General features: G+C 48.6%; 1 protein-coding gene across 4 annotated transcripts; it reads right to left on the bottom strand.

Annotated features, from left to right (window-relative positions):
- Positions 1-919: 919 nt before the first annotated feature.
- Positions 920-22,148, bottom strand: Slc25a18 (solute carrier family 25 member 18). 4 transcript variants are annotated; one of them, XM_041632570.1, is made up of 10 exons: positions 21,960-22,148; positions 9,981-10,194; positions 8,478-8,600; positions 8,253-8,308; positions 6,107-6,197; positions 5,180-5,298; positions 3,619-3,784; positions 3,196-3,350; positions 2,681-2,756; positions 920-2,142 (listed from the first exon to the last, which is right to left on the bottom strand). In XM_041632570.1, exons 2-10 carry the CDS (start codon positions 9,998-10,000, stop codon positions 2,001-2,003), a joined length of 948 nt encoding a protein of 315 aa, XP_041488504.1. In that variant the 5' UTR covers positions 10,001-10,194; positions 21,960-22,148; the 3' UTR covers positions 920-2,000. The 4 variants fall into 4 exon arrangements, with proteins under 4 accessions (XP_041488504.1, XP_041488505.1, XP_041488497.1 ...); XM_041632571.1 differs by having other exon boundaries at positions 9,981-10,151; XM_041632563.1 differs by having other exon boundaries at positions 9,981-10,106.
- Between the last annotated feature and the right edge of the window lie 1,249 nt (positions 22,149-23,397).

Raw genomic sequence — 23,397 nt, 5'->3', positions numbered from 1 at the left:
ACCAAAGGAACAAAAGGAATCCAGAGAGGAACTATTTCTGAATCCCTGTGATAAATGATATTTTTACTAGACCTTCCTGCAGCCCTGTGACCAAGTGGACACCATACACAGGCTGTTCAGTATATCAGCTTTGTGTGTGCACACGTACACACGTGCTAAGGGCGGGTCCCAGGGCCTCACGGTAAACAGGCTGTACCACTCTGCCACGCCCCCAACCTATGGTCCGTGCATCTTTGTTAAAGCAGCTTTATTTGGACAAAGTAAAAAAAGCCCACGTTTTGGAGGAGGGAGCTTTGTATTAGTGCAGGCCCTTTCCTGGCCAGCACCCATGCTTTCCTTTGCCCTTAGGTGAAGGCACAACTGTCTGCTATCCGGCAGTGGGGTTCCTCAGAGAAGGAAGCCGGTTGGATGGTTATTTGCATGCACATCTGTCCCCACCACCACCAGGTTTTAAGTTAGGTGGGACTAATGCATGTTCTTTTCCATTTTGATGTGTTGATGGTTTTGTTACAGTTTATGCAGTTCAGGCTGGCCTAGAACTTGCTTATTGGCAAAGGACAACCTTCAGTTTCCTATCTCCCTGCTTATACCTCCTGAGTGCTGCAGTTACAGGTGCATGCCACCATGTCCAAGTTAGGAGGTGCTGGGGATGGACCCCATGACTGGGGAGCATGCTACGTAAGCACTCCACTAACTGAGCTATGATGTGGGATTCCCCTCTGTATGTTGTAAATATGTTTTATTACCACTGGTTAATAAAGAAGCTGCTTTGGCCTATGACAGGGCAGTATATAGCAAGGTGGGAAATCCAAGCAGATATAGAGGAGGAAAGAAGGTAGTGTCGGGAAAACGCCATGTAGCTGCCGAAGGAGAAGGATGCCAGAACCTTACCGGTAAGCCACAACCTCATAGTGAAACACAGATTAATAGAATTGGGTTTATTTAAGATGTAAGAGCTTGCTAGGACTATGCCTAAACCATTGGTCAGTTTTGTAATTAATACAGTTTATTATTATTCAGGTCTTGGTGGCCAGGAAACAAAAGCAGAGTCTCCATGTACAGAGCTCTTGTCTCCAGCCCTGGTTCTTAAAACAGGATTGTTAGCTGAACAGTAGTGGCACACGCCTTCAATCCCAGCACTCTAGGAGGCAAAAGCAGGCAGGTTTCTGAGTTCAAGGCCAGCCTGGTCTACAAAGTGAGTTCCAAGACAGGCTCCAAAACCACAGAGAAACCCTGTCATGAAAAAAAGAAGAAGCTAGAGAGATGACTGGGTCTGTGAGCACCTGCTGCTTCCAGAGGGCCTGAGTTCAGTGCTTGCAACCTGGGGATCCAGTGCTCTCTGCTGACTCCCAGGGTACTCGTACAGACACTCATACAAACTCAGGTTAGGTGTGAAAAGCCCCCCCACCCCCAGCTTCTCCACTCTTGGGTAACAGGTGAAGACGGTAGTGAATTGTGGGGCCCCAGAAGCCACAGTAGTCATCCGCTGTGCTGATTACAGGACAAGGATTTACCCAGCTTTATTACTGATCATGTCCCACAAGCACTCACGAGGAGGGATCTGGGAGGGCTATACCAGGGTGGGCATCTGGCCAGGACAGCTGTGAGGTGGCCAGACTGCTCATTTGGGTCCATTTGACCACTAGTGATGCTCAGGAGCCCAGGTGCACTCCCGATGTCACAGCATCAGTGCTAGGATTAACACTAAGTCCCCAGCTGTGCTGCGCCTGCCTTCAGTGGGAATGTTAGCATAGAGCAGCCCTCTTCCGTCCTGACTGTGCCTGGGCCTGCCCTAACACACCAAGGCTGCCGAATGCCCCTGGTAAACTGTACCACAGCCTAGGTTTCATGGAAGGAGATGAGGGCTCTACTCACTTAGTAAAATGGGTCACTTCTGAGGTAGCACTACAAGTTAAAGACCATGTACGACAGGGTGGGCATCTTATGCTCCTAGTCCCAAGTGGAGGACCAGAGGTGGCAGCGAGCAAGGCCACCTGAGACTACTCAAAGCACTTTAAAATACGTTCTCCGATGCCAATGAAGTAGATGCCCTGGGCGATCCCGAAGAGGGGGGCTATGACCAGGGCCCGGCAGCCGGCTCCCTTCATGAAGGCAGCTGCTCCCTCCTGTGTCCAGAGTTTCCTGTGAAGAAAGCAGAGCCTTGGGAGTGAAGGCTAAAGGCACACTAACTCATGACTTTTCTCCAAGCTTGACTTTGTTTTTGTTGTCGGATTTGGGGAGGTCTCTGAACATAGCCCAGGCTAGCCGTGGGCTGCCCTCAACCTCCTGAGTGCTAGGATTATAGGATTACAAATGAGCCGCCACCTCCTACCTCCTTTAAGACACGATCTCACGGTTGTTTAGGCTGACCTGTGGTCCTGCCTCCACCTCTCAAGTGCTAGGCCAAAGACTGGAGCCATTAAACCCTTCGTGGTCAAGTATTTGTACACCTTCCTTGAAGAGGACTGCAGTGTGCAAGGAGAGCTACTTAGCAATTGCGGATTGTCTGGACTCTGGTTGGAGGAGTGGGGAGAAACACAGGGGCTCATGGGAGAATCAGAAACACCCCCCCCCCCCAATACTGTATTCTCTGAGAAGTGAGGGACCAGTACACTCCAAAGCAGCTCCAAGTCCTGCCACGGGTCTTGAGCTGGCACGTTGTCTGGGGCGCTGGGCTCACCTGGCACAGTCAGTGACCCCACTGTAGGTGTCCTCGCCCAGGCCTTTCTTGAGGGTCTGGATTCGAGTCTTCAGAACTGAGTGAAACAGAAGTTAAACCAAGTAACAAACACCGGAGTCTCCCTTGTGCAACTCAAGTGGGTTTCCCCGTGAGGCCAGGTTTCCCCGTGAGGCCAGGTCTGCGCTGTGAGGTAGCAGCTGCCTCTGCCTCGCCTTTAGTGGGGGAACTGTGGGTGGCCCCCAGCACACGGGGAGCATCTCCTCACAGTTCCCCAGTGCTAGTTCTCAGAACTACCAGGAAGGAAAAGAATGCCTATGTGGTGACAGAGCAGCAAGGTCGCTGGTCCTCCTGTGAGGGCTTCTGGGGAGTTTATCCCAGCGGCTGAACAACGAGGGTTTTGAGGATTGGGGCTGTTTCACCTGCAAGTATGAGCCCTGTCTCCATAGACTGTGTGAGCCTGGTCCCTAGAGCAGGGTGGCCCGTAAATCCCAAACCCCAGCCCTCTCCACACCTACCGTCCAGAGGGGTGACAGCCACCGCGGCCACAGAACCAGCTGCGCAGCCTGCCATGAAGGAGTGCGTGAAGGGGGCCTTGCCGGTGAGCTCGCTGACCCCAAGCTGGTTCAGGTTCGCAAACAAGGGGAAATAGATGATGGAGAAGGGAATGTCTCTGCAGAAGAGAAAGACGACACTCTGGGTGCCTTCACAGCAGCTTCCTAAGCAGCCGTGGGGCGCAGCAGATGAGAAAAACACCCCCATTTGGCAGAGAGGAAGTTCTTCCCCTGTCCAGCTCCTCCCACTCCCACCCCCACCTCTGTAACCTGCACAGGAACCAATCGGAGGGAAAGCAGTTTGGGAAGATGAGTCAGGTAGGCAGGCCCCTAGCTAAGACACTTAGGTGCCTCGGGGCCCAGGCTCACTCAGGAAGAGGGCCTCACCTGAGAAGAGTGGCACCCAGGCCCCTGTAGAGCCCAGAGAGGCCCTGAGTGCGAAGCAGCTCCCGGGCAATGAGGGTCGCGGATGGGCGCTTGTGGGCGGAAGCCGGGCCAGTGCTGTAGGGCCGGGAGGTGGGCGCGGCTGAGGCGGAGCCCTGATGACCGACAGCTGGAGAGGAGACAGGTACCCAAGATTTTCTTAGTGGCGGACCTCTCCCGTGTGCATAACAACACCTCAGTGAGAGTCGCCCAGCCTGATTAAAACCCTTGGATGGGGCAGGCAGTGGTGGCGCATGCCATTAATCGCAGCACTAGGGAAGCAGAGGCAGGCGGATCTCTGAGTTCAAGGCCAGCCTGGTCTACTGAGCAAGTTCCAGGACTGGCTCAATAGCTCCACAGAAAAATCCGACTGGAAAAAACAACCAACAAACAAGCCAACGAAAACCCTTGGACGGCCCGCCTTGGAGTCTTTTCTGGTGGTTGAGTCCTGCTCTCACTTTGAGACAGAAACACTGTATGTTCTGCTCAGTGTTAAAGGCCGCCAGCAAATCACCTCCTCAGCCTTCCAGAGCTGCCTCCTTACTCCAAGCCCAGGGCATGCGCCCTTTACAACCCCTCCAGCTCGGAGCAGAATTTAGTGCTAAACCACTTTGGAGTCATGTTCAAAGTCTATGACTTGCTGAACTGAACCTGGGCTTATTGGTTCACTGTAAGCCTGCACTTGGAGGGCTGAGGCTGGAGGATTACTGCTAGTTTAAAAAAAAAAGAAAAAGAAAAATGGGGCACACCTTTAATCCCAGCATTCGGAGGCAGAGGCAAGTGGATCTCTGTGAATTTGAAGCTAGCCTGGTCTATATAGCTCCAGGCCAGCCAAGGCTACATAGTGAGACCCTGCCTATAAAAGTTAAGAAATAAATAATAAGAACAGACATGAATTTTTGTTTTTGATTGTGTTTCGAGACAGAGTTGCTCAGTGTAGCCCTAGCTCTCCCGGAACTCACTCTGTAGACCAGGCTGGCCCGGAACTCATAGAGATCTGCCTGCCTCTGCCTCCTGAGTGCTGGGATTAAAGGCGTGCGCCACCACTGCAAGGCTCATAATTGAAAAACAATGACTAGTTTATGTGTATGTGTTTTGCCTGCATGTATGTTTGTGTACCACATGTATGCATTGAGCAAGGAGGACAGAAGATGTTACTGGATCCCCTGGAACTGGAGTCACAGACATGTGTGGAGTTACATTCATGTGCTAGAATTAAACCCCAGTTCTCTAGAGGGTCAACAAGTGCTCTTAACTGCTGAGCCATCTCTTCAGTACCCTAAGCCCCATTTTAAAATATCTTCAGGAATCCAGCCTGAACATCAAGGCCTTAGCACAGAGGTCTGAGAGGAGCTTACACCCTCTAGAATCCAGGCTCTTGTTTCTGCTCCTTGGTCTGAAAGGGTTAAACACGTCTGTTGACCTAGAAGCTGAGTGTGCACAGAGCTGGTGGTGGAGTGTGCAGTGCAGTGTGCAGTGTGCTGGTCCCAGTCTTGCTGATGCCATGAGCTGGGATGCGCCTCACCTAAGCGGCCAGCATCCTGAAGCTGAATCTTGAGCATTTCCATGGGACAGGTAACCACCACCTGGCATATTCCAGCCCCACACCCGGCCAGCATCTCCATCTTCAGGTTCTGCTGCGTCCTGTGGGACCAGGAGTAAGGTTCTTAGTCTCGGGCCAGCCCTGCCCCACTCTGCCCCTCATTTTTTGGTAGTTAGAACTGTTTTACTTATTTGTTTAGGTTTTTTGAGACAGAGTTTCTCTGTGCAACAGTCCTAGCTGTCCTGAAAGTAGCTCTATAGACCAGGCTGGCCTCGAACTCACAGAGATCCACCTGCCTCTGCCTCCCGAGTGCTGGGATTAAAAGCGTGCACCAGCATGCCTGACTCTCTCTTTTCTGTCTTTGGAAACTGTATTTAAACCAAGCTGCCCTCGCTTTTGCTGCATCCCTGCATTTCTAGACGTGCAGAGAGCGCCACTGCATGCGATTGAAGCTGGATTTCCAGCAGAAGCTTTTGGGGCAGCTTGTACCCCTGGGATGGAATCAGGAACCACAGGACAGCAATGTGGTGTCAGGTTCTTGCGCTAGCCTCTCAAGGACCATCCGAGGACAAGTGGGGACTCAGAAGAGAGGGTTTGGGGCTTGACGTTTAAAATTTGTCAGCATGTTGGGTGTAGCCACTCAAGGCTATGATTTTGACCACTTAGGAGGTAGAGGCTGGAGGATCGCTGTAAGTTTCAGGCCTGAGAGAGCTAAACAGGGAGACTCTGTCTCAAGAAAAAAGAAACAAACAAAACAAAACAAACATGAAGAACAAACAAAACAGAAAAAAATCCATCAGCTAGTGGCAAACACTTCTGTCCATATCTGTCTGTCCTGTATTTTATCTTGCATATACTGTCTGTGAGTACGCAGGGCAGGGTCTTTGTGTCCCCGTCATCTGTCCTTACCCATCTTGCATGAGCAGCTGCCGCAAGAAGTCATTGGCTGCCAGCTTGATTGCCTTCTCTGGAGTAACCAGGGTGAGGTTTACTGCAGCCCCTAGAGGTGGGAAATGGAGAGAAGAGGCTGGGAGTCTGTCACCACAGGCAGAGCTCCGGGTCTGCAGAAGTCAAGCAGGCAGCACAGTCTCTAAGGGAAAGACAGGGGCATCCATTCCCTCTCCCCAACACATTTCCCTTCCCATTCATTATTAATGTCTGTGGGCCAGCACCTCGGCTTGAGCCAATTTGCCAGACCCCTCTCATTTTTGGATTACATAGCCCAGGATGGCACGGAACTTACAGTCCTCCTGCTCCCTGAGCACGAGCATGGCAGGCGTGCCACCATGAAGCACGCTGTCCTCTTGTGTAAGCTGCGAACTCTCTGTTCACTGCCGCCCAGCTCCATTCTTTCCTTCCACCTATTCCCTCCCTCCCTTCCTTCTGTCTTCTTTTGATATTTTGAGACAGGATCTCACCGAGACCCACTTGTCTCTGCCTCCTGAGAGCTGGGATTAAAGGCATGCACCACCACCACCACCCGGCCCCCTCCCTTTTTTTTTTTTAAAGACATTTCCTTTTATCTTTTTAAAGATTTGTTAATTTATTATGTATAGTGTTCTGCCTGCATGAATGCCTATGTGCCAGAAGAGGGCACCAGATCTCAGTACAGATGGTTGTGAGCCACCATATGGTTGCTGGGAATTGAACTCAGAACCTATGGAAGAGCAGCCAGCCCCTTTTTTTTGTTTGTTTGTTTGTTTTAAGGAGTCTATTTTGTAAAAGATTGTTTTATGTATGTGTTTGCTTGCACGTATGTGCATGCACCCATGCATACCTGATGCCTGCAAATTCAGAAGACACATCTGATTCCTCGGGATTAGAATCCAAGTGACTGTTAGTGGCCACGTGGGTGCTAGGACCTCTGGAAGAGCACCCAGTGCTCTTAGCTGTTGAGCTATCTTCCCAGTTCCCCACTTTTTATTTGCATGGTGCGTGCGTGCGTGCGTGCGTGCGTGCGTGTGCGTGTGTGTATAAGTGTAGTCCCTAAAGAGGACTCAAGATAGTCCTCCTGGAACTGAAATTACAGATAGTTGTGACCCAAATATGGGTTCTGGGAACCAAACTCAGGTCCTATGGAAGAGCAGTGCTTGCTTTTCCCTCTCTCCCTTCCTTCCTTTTTGTTTTTTTCTGTGTAGTTCTGGCTGTCCTGAAACTCACTCTGTAGACCAGGCTGGCCTCAAACTCAGAGATCTGTCTGCCTCTGCCTCCCGAGAGCTGGGGTCAAAGGTTCTTCACTGCTGGCTGAGCCAGCTCTCCAGTCCTATCTCGTCCCTAAATTCCTGTTCTCTTTATGGATGCATGTGTCCCATTACTAAGAAGTCATCGTTATTTTCTGTTTGTTTATGTTTTGTTGTTTCCCTTTTTGGTTTGTTTGAGACAGGATCACATGTAGCCTAGGACAGCTGGACATTAACTCCTTTTGTGACTGGGGATAATCTTGAATTCATGATCCTCCTGGCTCTATCTCTCAAATGCTGGGATCACAGGTACATGCAACCACATTGCCTAACAATGGCTAAGAAGTCACTGCAGTCTGTCCTGCTGGTATCTTCCATCTCTAATGGTGAAGCAGCAGGCTGGGGAACTGGGCAGGTCTCCTTCTTTATGGGAGCTGGGTGATCCACACACGTTTGTCCTTGTTCTCAGGGGTCCTAGCATATCAGCGCTTTCCCAGCACCGACGTACGGCCCGTATCCCGCGGTCTCCTTATGAATGAGAAGCTGCAGACAGCAGCAGCACAGGGTCATGTGGGGCTGAGTTCACAGCTCTGTGGGGCGTTCTACGTCAGGAGGGGAGAGGGGCAGGGGAAGGCTGGAGAGGCATTTGCTTTAAATACAGTACAGCCAAGCACCTCCAGGGAGGCCTTAGCTAGAAGCAGTGGCTTCCACATTTGAGGCTCTTGGAAGCTGGGGTAGTTCAGAGCCTTGTAATAGTTCAGGTCCCAACCCAGCAGCTCCCCGGGCAGGATGAACACCCACACCACTGTGCTCCAAGCTCACAAAGAACGGGCTGCATGCACCGCCCCATCATCCTCAGGAGTTCAGAAGCCCACCTCGGTACATGCCCAAGAAGCCCTCAGCACGTGCGGTCTTCATCAGGCAATCTGTCCTAGAAGCAGAGGCCAGAAAGGAAGTTAGTAGTGACCAGATGTACCTCTTCCCCTTCCTGGGCACACCTCAGTTAGCCTGGCCCCCCAGGTCCCTCCCTGAAGAAGCAAAGGAAACCTCAGACCCTTCCCAGAGCCTGTCCTGCCTTCATTTCTTCCATGAATACCTACATTCCTTTATACACATCTTTCCCCTGCTGGTTCTGCAGTCGGGTCTTGGCAAGGTCAATGGGAAACACGCAGGTCACTCCCACGAGTCCTGCCACACCTCCATTGATGAGTTTTGCAGTGATGCTAGGCCGTGGGGAGGAGAGGAAGAGACGCAGTGAGAGAGGGTACTGGGCACAGCCAGCTTGGGTACGGGACAGAAGAGCAGGACCAGGCAATGAAAATCAGGAATGGTAGCTACCGGGCTTCCAGCTGTCAGTCCTGTCCCCTCCCTCCACACAGGCTGGGAGCCTCTTTGCAGGAAGTCCATGTTTACCAGCCTGATTGTCTCCTGCTAGCACACAGTGAAGGGCTCACCAAGCTAAGACACTGGGCCTGCTGGGAAGGGGCCCACCGGCGAGTTGGCAGGCCTTTGTTTGGCCTTCAGAGATGCCTTCCAGCCTCTCACCCTTGGAGGCCTGTGAGGAAGTTTTCAAACAAATTCCAACTTTATTTCCAATTGTAGGTCAAGAGAATGTGGTGCAGTGGAAACCTGGCTGGGCTGTGAGCTTGGGCAAGTTGCCTCAGGCCTCGGAAACTTCATTTCCCTCATCTAAGGGGCTATGTCAGGATTAACTAAATGAACATCAGGTAAATGACAGCTATTAAGGGTAAGACCCCTCCAGGCTGAAGAGATGGCTCATCAGTTAAGAGCACTGTTTGCTTCTTGCAGAGGGCCCAGGTTCGATTCCCAGCACCCACATGGCAGCTCACAACTATGTGTAGCTTCAGTTCCAGGGGATCCAGCACCTCTTCTGACCTCTGTAGGCACCAGGCACACACATAAATTATGCAGGCAAAAACGTTCATACAAAATCAACCTAAAATTTTTTTTAAGGATAAGATGCCCTGTCTCTGACCGTGCATGTGTCTTAGCAATTGATAACCAGGATTAACAAGCGGTATATTATCTGCCCTAGACTCTGTAAACACACGAGCCTGGGAACAGGAAACAAAGCTTTCTCAGACTCCCTGGAAAACAGTAACATGTTCTTATCTTTCGGGCCATGGACAGACATGAGGATAATACTTGAGACAGAATAGCTAAAAGCAGTTAACAATAGGTTTCTTCACAAAGGAACCCAAATAAGCAAGAAAGTGGTAACAAAGGGGGCCATGGCTTAAACTTACCGGAGGAAATGTGTGAAAACATTACTGCAGGGGAGGGGGAGCTTAAAGAGGATCTCACGCAGCCCAGGCTGACCTCAATCTTACTATGTAGCCAAGGCTAGCCTTCAACCTAATCCACCTAGAGCTGGGATATAGGCATGCACCATCATGCCCAGCGTGCAGACTGAATTTTAACAGTACTCTGTGTGTGAGATTTAGGGAAATACATATTTGGGGCAACAGGTCTCATTTGCTCTTCCCAAACATTCCCTCCGCTCTGCTCCTGCAGAACCGGCACCGACGCGATGGTGCCATTGCTTCCTTCCTCAAACCAGCTGTCTGTCCCCTAGGGCCTACCTCAGGTCCTGGCTGGACATCCCGCCGGCAATGGATGGCAGCTCCCAGGACTCAGGCTGTGGTGTCCTCACAGGCAGCTGCTGCTGAGAAGTCTGTCCGTGTCCTTGAGGCTAGCCTTCCACAGAGCTGACAGGACAGGGGATTCCGTGTTTGTGTCCCCGCTTCCTAGACCTTTTGGAAGTGTGCGTTCACACAGGATCCTCAACTGTTTGGACTTTCGTCAGAAAATAGGCCAGGTGTGATGGCACATGCCTTTAATATCAGCACTCAGGAGGCAGAGGCAGGCGGATCTCTGAGTTTGAGGGCAGCCTGGTCTACAGAGCTAGTTCCAGGACAGCTAGAGCCAGACAGAAAAACCCAGTTTCGGGCCGGGCGGTGGTGGCGCACGCCTTTAATCCCAGCACTTGGGAGGCAGAGGCAGGCGGATCTCTGTGAGTTCGAGACCAGCCTGGTCTACAAGAGCTAGTTCCAGGACAGGCTCCAAAACCACAGAGAAACCCTGTCTCGAAAAACCAAAAAAAAAAACAAAAAAAAAAAACAAAAAACCCAGTTTCAAACCAACAAACAACTCGCTCCAAAAAAAACTCTCTCTTAAAAAAGGGGGGGGGGGGGGTGGAAGGAGGTGAGAAAGGAAAAGGCCAAATTAAGAGTTCTGGGAGTAGTGGAGATATGGGCTGTGGAAAATTTTTCTAGGAGTTCCTCTCACAGTAGACAAGGACTGCAATACTTAAGATGTTCTCAAGTAACTTTGTTCTGTTTTGTTTTTCAAGACAGGGTATAGTTCTTTCTTTTCTTTTTTGTTTTTGTTTTGTTTTGTTTTTGTTTTTTGGAGACAAGGTATCTCTGTGTAACAGTTCTGGCTGTCCTGTGGTAGACCAGGCTGCCACAAATTTACAGAGATCCAGCTGCCTCTGCCCCAGAGTACTAGGATTAAAGGTGTGTGCCATCAAGATCTTCCTTGTAGGCCTGACTGGCCTGGAATTCTCTCTGTAGACCAGGTTGACCTGAAACTCACAGAGATCCAGCTGCCTCTGCCTCCTGTGAGCTGAGATCACAGGTGCATGCCACCATGACTGGTGTCACATTTATGATTGTCCCCTCTTCCATGTTCCTTCCTCTTCCTGAGGCTGCCATAATTGCTTGACAGCCTCAGCAAGCATTAGTCTTTTTTTTATTTGGGGGAAGGAATGAGAGGAAGAGGGGGGAAAATGACTTAGAGGTATGTTAATCACATTAGTAAAAAAATACTATTAAGGGGCCAGAGAGATGGTTGGGTGGTTAGGAACACTTGCTCTTCCAGGAACCAGGTTCAATTCTCAGCACCCACATGGCAGCTCCAACCATCTGAAACTCCAGTTTTAGGAGACTTGATGCAGCCTTCTGACCTCTGCAGGCTCCAGGCACCCATATGGTGCACATACATACACACATACATACATATATTAGGCCAAACACCCATAACCGGTTCTGGGACATAGTACTGGAGAAGAAATGACTAAGATCTTATCTCTTGGGGACTTCAATTCTAGAAGCGACAGACAGTATACAGGAAAGCCTGAAGATCCTAAGGAGTAAAAAATACTATGGAGAAAATGCTGTCTATCTTTCCAGAACCTGGAAGCCTAAGCAAGAGGGTCTGGTGTGCAAGGGCTGCTGGGAGATGACTCTCAGTAAACTTAGCCTGCCTAGAAAGCACCAGTACCGGAGGTGGAGATGCGTGTGGTGTAGGAGGTCCTTCTGTCTGTGTGTTGCTTTCATTGGTTAATAAGGACACTGCTTTGGCCTGTTGATAGGGCAGAACTTAGGTAGGCAGGGGAAACTGGATTGAATGTTGGAAGGAAAAAGGGTGGAACCAAGAGAGATGCCATGGACCCGTGGCTAGAGGCAGACATGCTGAATCTTTGCCAGTAAGCCACTGCCACGTGGCGATATACAGATGAATAGGAATAGGTTAAATTAATGTAAGAGTTAGCCAATAAGAAGTTAGAGCTAGGGGGCTGGAGAGATGGCTCAGAGGTTTAGAGCATTGCCTGCTCTTCCAAAGGTCCTGAGTTCAATTCCCAGCAACCACATGGTGGCTCACAACCATCTGTAATGGGGTAGGGTGCCCTCTTCTGGCATGCAGGCATACACACAGACAGAATATTGTATACATAATAAATAAATAAATATTTAAAAAAAAAGTTAGAGCTAGGGGGCTGGAGAGATGGCTCAGTGGTTAAGAGCATTGCCTGCTCTTCCAAAGGTCCTGAGTTCAATTCCTGGCAACCACATGGTGGCTCACAACCATCTGTAATGAGGTCTGGTGCCCTCTTCTGGCCTGCAGACATACACACAGACAGAATATTGTATACATAATAAATAAATAAATAAATATTAAAAAAAAAGAAGTTAGAGCTAATGGGGCAAGCAGTGTTTTAATGAATATAGTTTCTGTGTGATTATTTCGGTTCTGATGAGCCAGGACAAACAAGCAGGCTCCCCTCCTGCACGCGTGGACTCCTGAAGCTCATTGGTCAGTCAGCCCAGCCACATCTATACACCTCAGTTCAGTGAGAAATTGTCCCCAAAACTTCCAAAAGTAGAGAGTGATGGAGGAAGTCTTGTGATCTCAGCCCCCACCTCTGCCGTACGTGAAAGGGGAGGGGTGGGCTGTAAAGGGGAAAGCTGACTACAGTGAGGTCTGAGCAGGGTTTCACCAGGCAGCCATGGAGGTGTGAGGCTCAGGCAGAGCTGAGCTGCCAGGGTAGCAGAGCCAGGAAAGCAGTTAGTAATAGAGGCAGCTGTGCTGAGCAGAGGTGGGACATGCTCAAGGTGGATCCAGTTAGTTGCTGTGGGAAGAAACAGGAGCCAATCAGAAGACAGCAGCGTAAGACTTAGTGCATCAGTAAGAAACAGGACAGTCTTGAGCACAACCTTACTGCTGGCCACAGCTCCTGAGCCAAGCTTTCATTTTGCTGTTGGTCGGATACTGGGGACTGGACTCTGGGGCTGGCCTTGTTCTGCCAATGAGCCCTATTTTACTTTGTTTTGAGACGGGGTTTCTCTGTGAAAGTCCTGGCAATCCTGGAACTCATAGAGATTCTTTTGCCATTACCTTCCAAGTGCTGGGATCAAAAGTGTCAACACCACCCAGCATCTCTTTTACTTTTTGAGACAGGTCATTGCTAAGTTTGCCCAGGCTGGCCTGGAACTCACTACATATGCTAGGCTGGCCTCCAACTTGTAATAATCTTCCTGCCTCAGTCTCCCCTCTAATTGAGATTGCAGGCCTTAATGATATTAATCCTAATTAATTCCAGTTCATACCTAAATGCCAAGTATATTCTTGTCCTTGGATCACGAGACATTCAACTGACCTCATTGAATTTCTTGTCATAATTGCAGTTAAAATTCTACTTTTGTGTCCACGTTTTATTTATGGTGTGTGTGTGCTACAGCATGTGTGGAGGTCACAGGACAATCCTCAGGAGTTGGTTCTCACCTTTCACTGGGGCTATAGGACTTGTATGGTAACTTCTTTTACTCATTGAGCCATCCTACCAGACCATAGAATCGCTGTTTTTATTTACTTTGGTTTCTCTGTGTAACAACTCTGGTTGTCCTGAATCTCCTTGCCGACCAGGCTGGCCTTCCTTGAACTCAAAGATCCGTCTGCCTCTGCTGGGATTAAAGCCCCCATGCTAGACATTTTGAGACAGTCTCACATTGTGGCTTAGCCCAAGATAGCCTCCAGCTTGTGGCTGTAGCGGCGGGGCTGCGTCCCCAGCACCCCGGCTGCCTGCTCGGCTTATGCCCGAAATAACAACACACAAACAAATTCATTTAAACACTGCTTGGCCCTTTAGCCCTAGCCCTTACTGGCTAATTCTGATATCCCGATCAACTCATCTCTAATAATCTGTGAGCACCGGTCTTACCGGGAAAGATTCAGCATGTCTAACCTGGCGGCTTGCTTCATCACGTGTGTCTGCCCGGGAGAGCGGAGCATGGCATCTCTCTGAGGCGTCTGCTCCCGAGGGGAGAGCTGTGGAGTCTGAGCTCACTTCCTCTTCCTCCCAGCGTTCTGTTCTGTTTACTCCTCCCACCTATCTTCTAACCAATGAGAGCCAAGCAGTTTCTTTTTATTTAACCAATGACCTTCCTCCATCGTGTGGCAGTCCTCCTCCTCCAGTCTGAGTCTGGATCACGGGCTGTGTGATAACTGGTTTTATGTCGGCCTGAGAACTCAACCCAGACTTTAAGGTTGTTAGGAAAACACTGTTTTACACTGAAACTGAGTTACATTCCCAACGCACTTCTTTTCTTATTTTTAACTATTTGTGTGTCTGCACATGTGAGCTGTTTTCTATGGAGGGCAGAAGGGGGCAATGGAGCCTCTGAAGCTGAAGGGAAAAGGTTGTGAGTCACCTGTTAAGTCTGCTGTCCTCTGCAAAACAACATGCACTTGTAACGACTGAACTGTCTCAGCTCCCTAGACTGCTACACACACACACACACACACACACCTATGTACATACGTATACATACACATGCATATACATACATATGTATATATGTGGGAGTTTTCCCCATGTTTGTCTTTGCACTTCATATTTGGTGCCCAAAGAAGGTGTCAGATTCTCTGAAACTGGATTTACAATTGTAAGCTTCTCTGAGTGTTGTGAACTGAACGTGGATCCTCTGGAAGGGCAGCCAGTACTTTTAACTGATAAGCCATCTCTCCACTCAAAAGTTTAATACTGAGCCCAGCAGTGGTGGCGCACGCCTTTAATCTCAGCACTCGGGAGGCAGAGGCAGGCAGATCTCTGTGAGTTCGAGGCCCGCCTGGTCTACAGAGCTAGCTCCAGGACAGGCACCAACAGCTATAGAGAAACCCTGTCTCGAAAGTCATGATAGTAAAGGTCGGCAGTTCTTTGAGATGGTAAACTGCTATGGAAAGAAAAAAAAAAACCCAAACCTGTAGGAATGGCCAACATCAAAAACACTGATGACAACTTATAGTGGAGAGGTTGTGGGGTAAAGTGAACACTCCTGCATTGCTGGTGGGAGTACAAGCTGGTACAGCCCCTTTGGTATCAGTGTGGCGATTTCTCAGAAAATTAGGAAACAACATACCTCAAGACCCAGCAACACCACTTTTGAGTATATACCCAAAGGATGCTCAATCATGTCCTCAACTATGTTCATAGCAGTATTATTTGTCATAGCCAGAACCTGGAAGCAACCTAATGCCCCTCCACTGAAGAATGAATGAAGAAAAATTATACAATGGAATACTACACAGTGGAAAAAATAATGAAATCTTGAAATTTTCAGGCAAATGGATGGATCTAGAAAACATTGTGTGAGGTAACTCAGACCTAGAAAGACAAATATCACATGTACTCACTCATAAATGGCTTTTAGACATAAAGCAAAGAAAAACTAGCCTACAATTCACAATCCCAGAGAACCTAGACAACAAAATGACCTTAAGAGAGACATACATGGGAAGTAGAAAAAGACAAGATCTGCGTAATTTGGGAAGCATGGGGTTCCTGGGAGAGGGTAGAAGGGGAGGGGGAGGGAGTGGAAAAAATATATAGCTCAATAAAAACAATAAAAAACAACAACAACAACAACAACAAAAACCCAAAACAAAACACAAAACCCCAAGTGGCTACTTAGGAAGTGCAGAACCTAACCTTTCTCTGTTAAGTCAGAGTAAAGGAAACAGACACATGGCAGCCCTTTGGGTAACATTGCCTGTGTTTCTAGAGCAAAATCAGATGTCTGAAATCAGAGTTCCTTGGTGATGGGAATGGGACACATTTGAGATAAGTCAGAGAGCAAAGGGACAGCCTGAGCCGGGGCACTCAGTCCTGCTCTGCGGCATTTGCTGGTGGATGCTTTCCTCACTCTGCAAATCCTAGCAGGTTCCCTTTAGCACACTCAGGTTCTCAGAGCCTGGCTTTGCAAGAGTCCTGCCACAGGTGAATGAATCAATGAGTCAGCTGATACCAGTGTGTATGTGTGCCTGTATGTGCATCAGGTTTGTTTTTTGTTTTTTGAAGACAGGGTTTCTCTGTGTTACAGCTCTGGTTGTCCTGGAACAGCTCTGGAACCAGGCTGGCCTCGAACTCACAGAGATCCACCTGCCTCTGCTTCCTGAGTGCTGGGATTTAAAGGTGTGTGCCACCACCGCCTGGCTTAATCTTTTAAAAATTATTTTAATTTTTAAAAATTTAGCCAGCTATAGTTTTAAAGCAATCTTATCAGGAAAATCCTGAACTTGGGTACAGGCCCATTCTGCCCGGTCCTTCAGGCAACCTGTTGAATGCCTGCAATGACAGACAATATTCCTGGAGGGGGATTTTAGTTTAAAGGTAATTCCCTTTACCTTCAGGGAATTTAGATTTTACTGGTGCCAACACTTTGAAAGGGCAGGGCTGGCAGTGTGCTCAGTGGGAGTATGACCTCATGGGTGGGAGGTTCTATGTTCTGACCTGAGCACTAATGAGGGAGATTCTGTAATCTGGAGAAGTGTTTGCCTCATTACTGCAGGGACAACAAAGCAATGGCTCAGGCTCCGTATAATGAATGGACTTGCTCTGTCCTTTTTTTTTTTTTTTTTTCAAGACAGGGTTTCTCTGTAGCTTTGGAGCCTGTCCTGGAACTCGCTCTGTAGACCAGTGATGTGGGGGTTCCCCTCTGTATGCTGTAAATACCATTGATTAATAAAGAAACTGCTTTGGACCTATAGCAAGGCAGAACTTAGCTGAGGGAAGGAACTAAACTGAATGCTGGGAAAGAGAAGCCAGAGTCAGGGAGAAGCCATGTACCCCCACTGGAGACATGCTGGGAACTTTACCCAGTAAGCCACGGCCACGTGTCAATACACAGATTACTAGAAAAGGGTTAAATTAAGGTATAAGTGTTAGCCAATAAGAAGATAGAGCTAATGGGCAAGCAGTGTTTTAAATAATACAGTTTCTGTGTGATTATTTTGGGACTGAGCTGTCGGGCAGCAGGGAAACAAACGGCCTTACTACAACAGGCCAAGCTGGACTCCAACTCAGAGATCCGCCTGCCTCTGCCTTCTGAGTGCTGGTATTAAAGGCGTGCACCACCACCGCCTGGTGACTTTTTTTTTTTTTTTAAAGAAAGGGTTTCACTCTGCAGATCATGCTGTCCTCAAACTGAACTCATTAGCCTTATGAATGCTGGAATACTTTCACTATCTACTTTTATAGTGCTAAACAATTTTTTAAAAAAGAACACTCAGGAAGCACCTCCCCCATTGATTTTTGAGCCTTGTATATGCTAGGCAAGTGTTCCTCAACTGAGATCTACCCATAGCCCTTAATTCAGGGTCTCATTGTTATCCAGGCCAGCCTTGGAATTAATTTGTGGCCTCGGCAGACCTGTACTTGTCATTATCCCTGCCTTGGCCTCCTATGTCACCAAGTGCTGCTTGGAAGGTGTAGAATGGCTCAAGAGTCAACGTAAGACTGTCCAGAGCACCAGGCTTCTGCTGCAGCCCCTACCTCTTCGCAGTCCTTCAATTTGCTTTTCAGGATCAAGGCTAGTTAAAAAATAAAGTTTTTATACAGTGTGTGTGAGGGGCTAAGAGATGGCTCAGTGGTTAAAAGTGATGGTTGAGGACCCAGGTTCAAAACTCAGCACTCACATAGTGGCTTACAACCACCTGTAATGCCAGTTCTAGGGTATCTGATACCCTCTTCAGGTACCAGGCATGAATGTGGTGCACAGACCTACACGCAGGCAAAACATTCATATACATAAAATAGAAATTTTTTTTTAAAAGTGTGAGCCTATGGGGCTAGAGAGATGGCTTAGCAGATCACTGACTGTTCTTCCAGAGGTCCTGAGTTCAATTCCCAGCAACCACATGGTGGCTCACAACCATCTATAATCAGATCTGGTGCCCTCTTCTGGCCTGCAGGCAGGACACTGTATACATAAGTAAATAAATCTTAAAAAAAAAAAAGTGTGACCCTCATATGTGTGGGTTTCAGAGGGCCAATTTTGACAACTGGTTGTCTCCTTCCACTGTGGGCTCTATGGACTGAATCAGGTCTTCAGGTTTGTGCAGCAAACACCTTTACTAACTGAGCCATCTTCCAGCCTTGCTTTATCTTGCAATTTAATTCTATTTCTAAAATAATTTGTTGCTATTGTAAAATTTCATAGGTACTGATCCATGAAGAAGCAGGAGAAAACCAGGTCATACACCATTGGTACAAAAGTCTTGTCTAGGGCTTGGCAGATGGCTCAAAGGTCAGGGTGCCAAGGCTGACAACTTTTGGCAATCCTGGACTCCACACGGTAGAAGAACTGACCCCCACACGCACACTGTGGTAAGGACATACAAGTAACTAACACAAGTAACAGAGCCCTGTTCTGAGCCGCTGTCAGGTGTATCTCGGCTTAGCACCCCAGCACTCTGGGGACTGATGGACTAGTGCCCTCAGACAGCTTCCAGCACGCCGCCCACGCCTCCTTTCTGCTCTTTCCTTCAGCTCAAGCAGTTTAAGCCTCACACACATTGGTAATGTGTCCAGAATAAACTCTGCTTATGGACTGACGGAAGTCATAAACCGTTCTTGGGAATTAATATTCTAAGTATCACTGTCACTTCCTCTCACAAGTGTTTTTTGAGAGGATCTACATAGCCCTGGCTGTCCTGAAATTTGCTATGTAGACCAAGTTGACGTCAGTGACCCACAGAAGTAATTCCTGCCTTTGACTTGTAGTTGGTGTTAACCTAAGACAGCCAGCCTTTTGGGCTGCCCTCTCTTCATGTTTAGAAGCTGGGTCAGGGTCTCAGGAATGAGAAACAGGATTGCTTCCTCGTACCAGAGTGGCCATTAGCTTTGTCTGGACTGTCTCGGAAGCACTTCACTTCCCAGGATGCTCCTGGGATGCCAAAGATTTTCTCTTATCCCTGTTTGCAGTGGGTAATATGGAAGACCCTCTCCCCTGGCTATTTCTTCCTACCAACTCTATGCTTGACACGGACAGACAAGAACTCTTACCAGCTTTCAGGAAGGACCTTCATTCGGTTTTCTCTAGAGTAAAGGACAGGGGCCGGGTTTCCCGTGAACAGGAGCTGCTCTGTCCTTGGGGCTTATCAGAGAGCAGTCCCTCCCTTCTTGTCCCTGGCAGAGGTGCCAAGCAGGCAATTAGGAAATCCTTCACTGCACTCTTAGCCTGGTCACACTGCTCTTTGGTCTGGATCCTACTTCATGGAAGCTACACCAGGCCAGAACTCCCCTCATTTGGTCACCACAGTGCTGAACACACAGCCGAGAAACAATCTGACTAAGGCAGCGGCAGGAACAGGGTGATGTGTGCACTTCTGTGAAGACTCAACTGCCTTGTCACTAGCTGAACATGCTGGGGCAGATGGCATATGTGAGGAGGGGGCCGGCGTGGAATCTAGTGAGTGTGGCTGTTGACTTGAACTACAGCATCATCTGCACAAGGGGGTGTTATTTCATATGTGTTGAGATAACTCATGTATGCTTCATGGGTGTATGTACTTTTGTTTTCTGAGATAGGCACTCACTGTATAGTCGGGCCTGGAAATCCACTATATAAATCAAGTTGGTCTAAATCTCACAATCCTCCTGCCTCAGTATCCAGAGTACTGGGATGACAAGCATGCACCACCACACTCAGCTACTACATTCTTTTGGCAGGTGTGTGAATGGAACTTCATGTTCTGTGTGTACACGCCGTGCTGAGCAAGCACTGCACTATGGAGCTACAGACCATTCTATGTGCTTTCATAATTCCAGGTAAATGTTACTATTGCTCTTTCACAGAACTGGAGTTTGGTTTCCAGCACCCACACGGCAGTTTATAATCATCCATAACTTCAGTTCCAGGGCATTCTGATGCTTGCTTCTGACCTCTGTGGGTCCATGGTATATACGCAGCCAAAGCACTCACACACATAACAGAAAAATTATTTACTTTTTAGTTTTTTCGAGACAAGGTTTCTCTGTAGCTTTGGTGCCTGGCCTTGAACTCACAGAGACCCAACCGCTTCTGCCTCCTGAGTGCTGGGATTAAAGGCAAAAAATTAATTTTTAAAAAAGGAGCGAGAGCTAGATGTGGTGACACACACCTTTAGTCCCAGCACCCTGGAGGCAGGTGTCTCTAAGTTCAAGGTCAGCCTGGTCTAGAACTACACAAAGAGACCATCTTGAAAAAGAACAAACTAAAATTCACACAGAGACATAGACACATAGACACATAGACACACAGACACACACACACAGACACACACACACACACACAAACAGAGATGGGAGAGAGAAAATTGAGCCAGAACTTGTTTCAACTCCTGAGATGACATAGATTGTCATAAAAATCTGAGGCCAGCCCTCCCTGCAGAGTGATCCTGTCTCAAAACCACAAACTAGAACCCCAAGACAACAAAAGAGCAGGGATAGGATGTAGTTCAGTTGATACTTGACTAGGATGAACCCCCCCAGAGAGGATAAGTCAGGAAGTAAAGGCAGAACAGATGTTTCCAGGTGTATATGGCTAGAAAGCAAATCCCAGGCCATCCTGGGCTTCATGAGAATCTGTTTGAAATGAACACATAAAAACAAACTAGTATGACACCATGTCCAGAGAGCCAGGTCGAAGGGAGCTTCAGCTTTGGTTTGTGGCTGTCAAGGCCTGCTTGATTTCAGAGTGCTCCTGCAAGATTCAAGCTATTAGCAAGGCATGCTCCACCCCTCTGAGGCACAGTGAAGCAGTATGATGACACAGGCACACAGTCAAGATTCCCAGCACTGTCCTGGCCGCTTTACAACCTTGAGTGCACCATGAAAACCAATCTCTTTAAGGCTGGGTATCAGGCAGGCCCAGATAACCACTAAGAGGCTGCCTGGACTGGCAGGAGCTCGTTAAGTTTGCTGCTGCTGTCATCATGGATAAACAGACTATTAGACAGCACGGGACTAGCGTGTGTGGGCAAAGTAATCCTGATGTGTCTGGGATAGAGTTTCAAAACCTTGAGGTTCAGAGAAAATGGGAAGCCGACCTGGACCGAGACCAACGAAAGGAGGGCAGACAGAAGCAGGTGGCCTGGACGAGGATGGACTGGAAGGTAACTCCTCAGCTTTGCTACTTCTTCCCAGGTGTAGAAGAGAGGACACCTGTCACCACTATTCCCCGTTAGGAGTAATGGGGCCTGGATTCCAAAGTTCTTCAGAAGGTAGTGCCATCCATTAGGTATGGAGGGTAATTCAGCCCACAAAGGTCTCAAGGTTTAAGCTGAAATTTGATGTCAGGTTCTTTCCTACGGGTGTGCTCTTAAAACTCTAAGGAGGCATCAGAACCAGAGTGGGTGTTTCACACCAGAGGACAGGGCCCTCCATGGGGTTGATCAGACAGGATGAGGACAGAGTCAGAACCTGAGATTGAACCAGTTCCTGGGTGATGTTCATTTGTTCATATTGCAGGTCCAGATTCCCGTCTGGCAACCACAACAGATCATACTAGGCCTGTGTGCTGATGTCTGTCCAAGTCAAATGTAAACGCACCAAGAGCACCCTGCTGCAATTAACTAAAGGGAACAAAACCACTCTTCATCACCTCCAATTCTGGCTAGGCAGTGCCCCTTCCAGCACCTGTGGTAGGCCAGGTTTCCCCAGTGTTTTTCCTGGAAGTTAGTCTTTTCCCTTTGTATTCTGAATAAAGTGCCAGGCAGATGCTGCATACCTAACAGCCTGCCATGCATCAAGTCAATTCAACAAACACGTGGGGGGTGGGATGCTGCCATCAGCGCTAAACAGTACAGTTTAACAACTACTTACACAGGTTTCATAAGACAGCTAGGAATGACAACACAGAGGAAGCTGTGCACAGCTGACATGCAAACACCAGGTTACACAGGTACTTTAGCACCTGCAGACAGGGGTCCTGGAAGCAACACCCGAGGGCAACTGTACTTACTGACAACTTGGTTAGGAGTCACTCCACATCTCAGCTTTTGGTATACGCCAGGCCAGGCTGTGCTGGGTTGTCTTTGCCTTCCTATAAAGACTTAACTCCTTCCCATAGGAAAACTCTGGATACAACCACTCTGCCCAGTTCTGACTGGCTAGACTAGGGTGACTGGTCCTATGCAGTCAGGAACCAGCTGACGGGATTCTAGGAGCAAGTTGTGGTTTTCCACTCCTCAAATGGTCTCAAGGCACCTGAATTAGAATTCGTGTCATGGAGGCAGAAGGGCAGGAACTGCAGCATACAATAGCTCAATCTGGGCATTTCCCAGCTGCCTTCTTGGCTGCTACCACACAGTTCATTTTGCACTGTGGAAGCTTTTGCTAAAATTGCCTCAGGAAACTAGAGGAGTGAGCTTTGTAAGTACAAAGGAGACTTGAGCGAATCCCACAAACATTGTCCTTTCAAAAGCTCAAGGAATGGAATCCAGGGAAACAGATCAGCAAGGCCAAGCTACCAGAGCAAAGTGGGGGAAGGGGTGTGAGGACAGTGAAGCCTGCCCAGGCAGGCAGCTACAGCATGGGCACTCAGAGCTCAGCCACCTCTGGCTGAGCTGGCAGGATTTTCAGCCACCCAGGAGCAAAGAGCCCACTGCCTTCCTGACAAAGACACCACTTGCATAACCGCCACAGGCCACAGGCCTTTCCCCTTCCAGAGGCAGCCCCAAAGGCTGTTAGCAACCTTCAGTGAGACCAGAGCAAAGCTGCCCAGACAGGGGCTGCCGCAAAGTGAAGGAGGGGACAGCAGAGGCCAAGTCTTTGATGAGAAGTACTTTCAATGTCTCCAATGGCTCACAGCAGTTTACAGCCTCCTTTCTTCCCCGAACCACTCTTAGTTGTGCTTTTCTGTACTATGCCGTGCGTTTTAACAAGGAAGCTCTGGGGAGAGCATTCAGGCAGGCAACTGTCTCCTCTACCAAGTTTTAAAATCAAGCTGACTAGTGAAGACGTTTTTGTTGTTGCTACACACAGTATTTACCATTGGTTGTTTGGTGAAAAACAGGTTATGTAGAACAAGAGATGTTTTCTTCAGATGGGCCTCATGCACCTTAAACTCTAAGCTACATAGGTAGGGGGATTTTGCCTCCACCTCTGCAGTGCTAAGACCACAGGCGTGCACCACACCTGGCCTTATCAGGAGCTGGAGATGGAATTTGGGGCCTAACACAGGTTACACAGACACTGTCAACTAATCTACATTTAAGTCCTAAGAAGTAAGTTTTGCTTTGTTGAAGATTTAATTGATGCACATAACTGTTCTGCCTGTATGTGCACTGTGGAGGTCACAACTGAGCTCTGGGAACTGGAATTCCAGGCAGCTGTGAGTTGCCATCTGGATGTGTTGGGAGAGAAGCAAGTACTTCTAACCCTGAGTCATTCCTCCAGCC

The sequence above is a fragment of the Microtus oregoni genome, unplaced genomic scaffold (assembly GCF_018167655.1).
Source record: "Microtus oregoni isolate MIOR12 unplaced genomic scaffold, Mior012 000002F_ref0000024, whole genome shotgun sequence".
NCBI classification, from domain to species: domain Eukaryota; kingdom Metazoa; phylum Chordata; class Mammalia; order Rodentia; family Cricetidae; genus Microtus; species Microtus oregoni.
Note: the sequence above shows the minus strand (reverse complement) of the source record. Positions and strands in the feature narration are given on the sequence as shown.